At 32.8% G+C, this 7,016-nt stretch overlaps 1 protein-coding gene across 3 annotated transcripts; it reads right to left on the bottom strand.

The window, feature by feature from the left end:
* Window positions 1-330: 330 nt before the first annotated feature.
* LOC134238379 (uncharacterized) lies at window positions 331-5,247 on the bottom strand. 3 transcript variants are annotated; one of them, XM_062720525.1, is made up of 6 exons: window positions 5,183-5,247; window positions 3,156-3,278; window positions 2,921-3,020; window positions 2,169-2,353; window positions 1,376-1,723; window positions 331-620 (listed from the first exon to the last, which is right to left on the bottom strand). In XM_062720525.1, exons 2-6 carry the CDS (start codon window positions 3,245-3,247, stop codon window positions 584-586), a joined length of 762 nt encoding a protein of 253 aa, XP_062576509.1. In that variant the 5' UTR covers window positions 3,248-3,278; window positions 5,183-5,247; the 3' UTR covers window positions 331-583. The 3 variants fall into 3 exon arrangements, with proteins under 3 accessions (XP_062576509.1, XP_062576507.1, XP_062576500.1); XM_062720523.1 differs by having other exon boundaries at window positions 5,110-5,237; XM_062720516.1 differs by having other exon boundaries at window positions 5,121-5,237.
* Window positions 5,248-7,016: the final 1,769 nt, after the last annotated feature.

The raw sequence follows: 7,016 nt of genomic DNA, 5'->3' as shown, positions 1-7,016 counted from the left end.
ACATGTCATTTTACATATATCATTAACATCTCAAATGTAAATATATGTTAAAAAGTTCCGGACACTAAAACATGCAACTGCAAATAATTGGTGTGTTTTAGAATTAAACTTTTTTACAAAATGGCATTTTATCATATCCAAAATAGAACCATTTTAGATATTCTTATGATAAATCTGTATACCAAATTTCATTTCAATATGTGCAACCTCTGTGAAGAAAATGAACCGAAACTGATGGTGGACCAACAGACGCACTGACATACAGATAGCAGCAAAGTTATATGCCCCCCTTAATAAGCCCTTCCTTCTTAATAAAATTAACACAGTCGATAAAAAAGTCATTATTTTTATTTGCAAATTATTAAAAGAAAATATCAAGGTTTTCCTGCAATATCATCTTTAATTAAAGTTTATCATCACTCAGGACATTTCCTTAAACATCCACATGAGTGAAAACCATAAAATACTAGTAATTATGTATATGAATATCCACACCACAGTTTAAGGATTATCCAGCTCTTGGCAAGAACACCAAATAAATAGACACCCTCACAAAATACACTGAATCATTAAATTAAAAATTCTAATCAGATTTTTTCTTCTTTTCTATATAACCAGTCCTGAAAATTAAGATATCAATGATAAGTTAAGTTTATAGGGTTCAAGGCTAAATAATTTCAGATTTATAAAACTGGACAGTGGGTGCGCTTGATTTGTCTACAGCTTACTACACCCGTCGTAGACGATTTACACGTTATAATCAAGTGAAATTGGGTTAAGTGTAGCAAATTCAACATGGACATCACATTTCAATCAGCTGATGGGATCTTATTTGCAGAAGATTGAATAAAATTTGTTGCAATTTGAATACTTTTTTAAAGTCCATTTAAAAACAAAACATTTTATGAAAAGGCAAAGAATTTTTTATAAAACAAATTCATAGCCTCCTATAATAACTCCTATAATTAAATATCTAGTCATAGTCAAAAATATCTGGAGACTTTAACACCCAAACTTGCCAAACTTGTTTATTTTTTATTTTACAAAATATGAAGTTTCTCAATTTTCCATAAAATACACAAAACACGGTCCACTAAATTACTATAAAAACATTCATTACAATCAACCTATCAAATATTTGACAATAAACTCAAATACAGAAAAAGACCCTCACAAAATACACTTGACATTATTAATATTAATTTTTCTTGCTATTCTATATAACACATGCCCTGCACAGGGTGTAGATGGTGTACACCTAAAGTATACACTTTTGTACTTGATTATGGAAAAGTGTACACCGGGTGTAAGGTGTAGACAAATCAAGAGTGCCCAGTAATATGTAGCATCTCTTCAATCAATAAAGCCCACTTACTCCTGCCCCATCCTGTACATCCCGTACATACACACCAGGAAGATTCCAAGCTGTGCGGAGCCATGAAGTAACAGTCCAAACCACACAGGCCAGGAGAATTCCTCCTCCTTCAGGTCTTTAGCCCCCTCTCTGTGAAACGCCTCTTTGTACTCGGATGCCGTCTCCCTGAACTCGTTCTCTTCCTCCGTGGGGGGCGGGGCTTGCCAGTCAGACTTCTGGCTCTCCTTTTTAAGAAGGTATTCTTTGTACCATTTCTCGTACCGTTTCTGTTGCTCTTTCAGTCTCTGGTCTAAGATCTGCTCCTCAGTCATGTCTTTCTGCTTATCATAACGGTGATTCATTTCCCAACTGACAAGCAAACACATGAAAGAATTCAGTCACATTTTTGTATATCCAGCTTCAGACATTCTATGAACCAAGTTTAATGTATTAATGGTGCTAGATATTTATCAAATTATATATCATACATGTATTAACTAGTATTGTTAAATTGAACGCTGCTAAAGAATTTTCTTCAAACTACAAAAATAATTTGTCCATCTTTATAAGATATGAGTTTAACTCCAACCTTATACTGTTCAGAGGCAACTGTCTTCTAAAAGACTACACTGTTAAAATTTAATTTACATCAAATTTTAATTCAGTTTATAAATATACACTGTTTGGGACTGAAAGAGGATGAAACCAGTTTGAGCCCTAGCCCCAGCTTCCAAAGCAATCTGAATAGTACTCACATTAAGTCATGGTGACTGAATAGTACTCACATTAAGTCATGGTGACTGATAGTACTCACATTAAGTCATGGTGACTGAAATCTGGAGCCTTCCTCTCTTTATTGGGTGCGTCCCTCCGGTGAACCCCAATTGTTTCATCGTACTCGGACCTCTTCTTGGGATCACTGAGGAGGGTGTAGGCCTCGTTCAACCTCACAAAGTTACTCTGGGCTTCCACGTCATCTGGATTCGAGTCTGGGTGGAACTAAAACCAACATTAAATATTTTAATCATCAATGTCTTATGACAATCAGGAGACTGAGATTGTTTTCTCATTCAAATCCTCTTAAGTCTCTTGAACAAAAAATTAAAGTATAGATAAATACATAATAAATGGAATCCACACACCAAATCATTTTAAATTCACCTCTCCCTTTAAAAATCCATAAAAATAGCCTTCAACTGTGCAGGTTGCTAGAATATTGCTAAAAATTAATTGCCTTCTTTTTTAATAAAATCACTAAGCAATTTACTCTTTTTAATGCTATTGTCATTTTTTGATTTCAATGTTTAGAATAAGATTAATTTGAATATGATGAATTTAATAGGCAGGTTTTATTTTAAATGCTGTCATCAGATGGGTTTAAATGGTGGCCAGATAATAAGCTGTGCATCTTACAAAATATTCTGGCAGACTGGGTTCAAATCCCAGTATAGTCAATGTCCACCAATTTTTTTTCTCCTCTCTTGTTAAACATATATTAATTATTCAATAAGAAGTTGTGCTCTTTACCTTATTACACAGAAAAATGTATGCTGACTTTATCTTTACCTTCTTACACAGGGAAATGTATGCTGACTTAATTTCTTTCAAAGAAGCATCTCTGCTGACTCCTAGTATATCATAGTGTGATCCAAAATGTGAAAAGTTCCTGTAAAATAAAGGTATCACCAGCTTTAAACAGTCCTCTGGTATTCTTTGATAATCATTAATATACAGACAAACACTCATACAGGGTTATTACATATAAATTCTATCCTTTTTAAAATTATTCATAATCTTTAACCTTTGAAATCCAGCCTTTGGTCTCTGATGAATGAGTCGAAAACATCTTGGGAAGTTCCTTATGAAGTAACACTGGACTGAATAGGATAACATGCTAATACATCAAACTACATCCCTCTACATTCTACAATAAATAAATTAATTAATCAAAAATAGAGATATTTTTCAAATACATTTTTTGCATCAATTTATGTCTCTTTTGTATAGCATTTACAAGATTTTTTCCTTATGGATTGGACTCCTCTTTGCACATAATTGAAAAAAGAAGGTTAAAAGGATATTAAAAATATCTTTCTGAAACTGAAAGTCCTTTGACTGTTAGGCACCGTGTTTGGCTTTGCTCTTCAAACATGATTCATAAGCACAGGTTTACAAAGTGACCTAGTCAGTCTTTGCGAAAAAGAAAAATTGCCACAGGACATTCGGACAGACAGTTAACACAATTTTACAGGACCAAAAAAATTTTCACCGGTCTGAAACGTTTATCATAAATAGATAATAACGATGTTACTTCATAACATTGAATCAATAAATAGATAACACATTAAAAGATTACTTGAAATGTTTCTTTTTTTCCCTGATACTGTCCCATCGAAATATTTTAGAGGCATTGTTGCGAAAGTAGGTTTTAAAACAATCACAATCAACAAACCGTTTTTCATAATGTGTTTTGGTATTAGTTAAAGTGTCTATATGATATGAAATAGGGATTGTTATACCCTTATAAATATCCTTCTATATATTTATTACTAATAAAAAGTCCTACAAAAGAAATGTTTATTACATCGGTCTAACAATATCACTATTGACCGGTCTTACATAAGAATTGTTAGACCGCAACGTCACTCGTCTGTTACGTCACAATTAATAATCATCGTTCAATATCGGCGACGCGAAAATAGCCGAAGTTAAGAGCTATTAAGAGTTGCTGCTAACAGCAAGGTAAGGTAGAAGGGAAGAGTATGTTTTGTGAATAATTTTTGTGATATAATAGATTTATAATCATGATAATTGATTTTGTTCTTTCTCAGCTTGATGTTTACTGAAGAAACCATAATTTTCCATATAAAATAATTGATAATATAGCTTGTATTGATAAAATTGATCAATCTTAAGTGAGCAGTGAAGGGTATAACAAAACAGTTATAGACTGGAATTCGGGCAACATATGATTTGTTGGACCTGAAGATGAAAATGTTGCCCTTGGCCTGCCCCCTCGGGCAACATTTTCACCTTCAGGTCCAACAAATCATATGTTGCCCTCATACCCAGTCAATAACTGTATAATATATAATTTTAAACCCAACCAAAACAAACCTTGGACAAACGGACCAAAGTTACGGACCAATAAGATTTTAACCTGTTTTGTCCGACAGACCGGTGCTTTTGGGATAGGCTGTCTACATGTAGTTGGAGTGGATTTAAGATCTAATTTTAATAAGACTGAGCTATCAGCCCATGCTTCGGTACATGTAAATGATGATATCTCAGTTTGGGATATGTATCTTGACTTTTTAGTCTTGGAAATGAAAAGTACAAGTAAACAATGTTCAATACGATAAAATACCAGCAGTGTCATCAAACAGTATAACTTCAAGCAGGTGTGCACATATTGTAATCAGAATCTATGCTGCAGATATAGAAATTTGCCCTCTACACAATAAATAAACAAGGCTTAATCATTCCTTATAAGCTTTTAATGCATATCTGCCCAGGACACGATCTGTAGTGGTAAAATACAAAATGGGATGCAGACAATCCTGATTTTTGACAGCACATATGCTAACTGTGCAAAGATAAAAAACATCTATGATCTACGACAGCTGCATTAAATTGAACTTATATACTGGTGAACATCGGCACAAGTTGGCTGTACATTTGCACGAGCTTCGGACTGGCTACTTAGTAGCTTGTATTTTAAATGTATCTTTTGCACATAAATATAAATTGATTACTTTTCACATACCTTTCTGCATTTTTTTAATTCAAAGAAGAATAAGAAATATCATCCAGCTTGTCATTTTCTACAATATTTATATAAGATTTTTTGTCATTGCCATTCTCTTCACCGGATACGATTGCTTGAAATCTAAAATCAAAGTGTGAAAACGGACAATTTATTTCCGGACGACTTGTGCGGGGAGGGATAGTCATCATGTGTAATATTTAGTTTTCGCCTTTTTAATATATATTTCAAAATTTCAAAATGAGTAATCCAGTATCCTTTATCTCTAATATTACACCATGAAAAAATATTCCAAACATGTTGCAAATAATTCAAATTTTTTGAAGTTGGGTATGTGGAACATAGAGGGCCTTTCAAGTGAAAAAATCCAAGACCCCCTATTTCAAGAGCAGTTGTCACAATTTCACATAGCTAGCCTAGTTGAAACCTGGTTAGGTGAAACAAATCAAGGCAGTGCATTTCCCAATCACATTTTAGTTCACTCAAGCTCTAGAAAAAAACATAAAAAGGCAAGACGATATTCCGGTGGAATACATATTTATGCAAAACCTACAATTATAAGTGGTATTATACCAATTAACAATAGTCATCCAGATATTTTATGGATCAAACTTGATCAAAGTTTCTTTAGATTACAAAGAGATATTTATCTTGCAGTAGTTTATATATCTCCCCAATATTCTAATGGCAATGTGATTGACATTGAACAAATATATTCAGTTTTACTAAGTGACATAGTAAAATATAGTAGAAACGGTGACGTAATAGTTCAAGGTGACTTCAATGCCTACACCAATACCCAACCTGATTTTGTTATATTTGATTCTGAACGTATTAATTCAGATGATGTTCTTTATCAACCAGATAAACTTTTGTCAAGAAATAATCTTGACCACAAGCACATTAACAATAGTGGCAAAAATCTTCTGAACCTTTGTAAAGAATCGGGTTTACGAATCTTAAACGGTAGAACAACAGGTGATCTAACAGGTCGACCCACCTGTATAACCTATAATGGTTGCAGTCTAGTTGATTATTGTCTTGTATCAAAAGACTTTCTAAATTCAATTGGTTATTTTGAAGTACTAGATTTTACTTCCCTATCAAACCATTGTCCAATTAGTTGTGCAATATTCGACAGCTTCTGTTCAGAACCAAACTCAAATAACTCAAATAATTTAAAACCAGTTCCTGGAAAGTTTTTGTGGAATAATGATGCAATAGAATCCTACACTAAAAATATTCACAGCAATCTATTCCAAATTAAATTTTCATAATTTTTGAGGGATGAATTTTCTGATAGTGATTCCATTTCAAAAGCCTTCAGCTCAATACTTGTTGAATGTGCAAAAATATCGACTAAACTTATTAAGAGAGGACCTAGGCATAAAACTCTTAAAAATAAGAAAAAACCGTGGTTCTCACAGTCATGTTCTGATCTGAGAATTACAGTAAAAAATTATGAAAAACTTGTAAACAAGAACCCTTTTAATGGAGAATATAGGAAAATGTTCTATACATACAAGGCAAAATACAGAAGATTATGTAAATTTGAGGAGCAAAATTACAGAAACGCAATATGTAATGACATTAACAACAATATTAATGAAAATCCAAAGTCATTCTGGAAATTACTCAATAAATTAGATAAAATCAATACTGGACAAATTTCATCTCATGATGTTCACCCTGAGGAATTTTATCAGTTTTTTAAAAAACTTAACAAAGCTGACAACAATCACAATAATTTTCATAAAAGTATAATAGATAAATTTCATGTCTTGAAAGAAAAACTACATCATAACCATTTCCTTGAACCAGAAATTACTGTCGCTGAAATAAGGAATGCCCTTAAATCCCTGAAAAATGGAAAGAGTTCTTCTATAGATATGATAT

Source organism: Saccostrea cucullata, unplaced genomic scaffold, assembly GCF_032062105.1.
Source record: "Saccostrea cucullata isolate Sc308-1 unplaced genomic scaffold, CSIRO_AGI_Scuc_v1 ctg711, whole genome shotgun sequence".
Lineage (NCBI taxonomy): Eukaryota > Metazoa > Mollusca > Bivalvia > Ostreida > Ostreidae > Saccostrea > Saccostrea cuccullata.
Note: the sequence above shows the minus strand (reverse complement) of the source record. Positions and strands in the feature narration are given on the sequence as shown.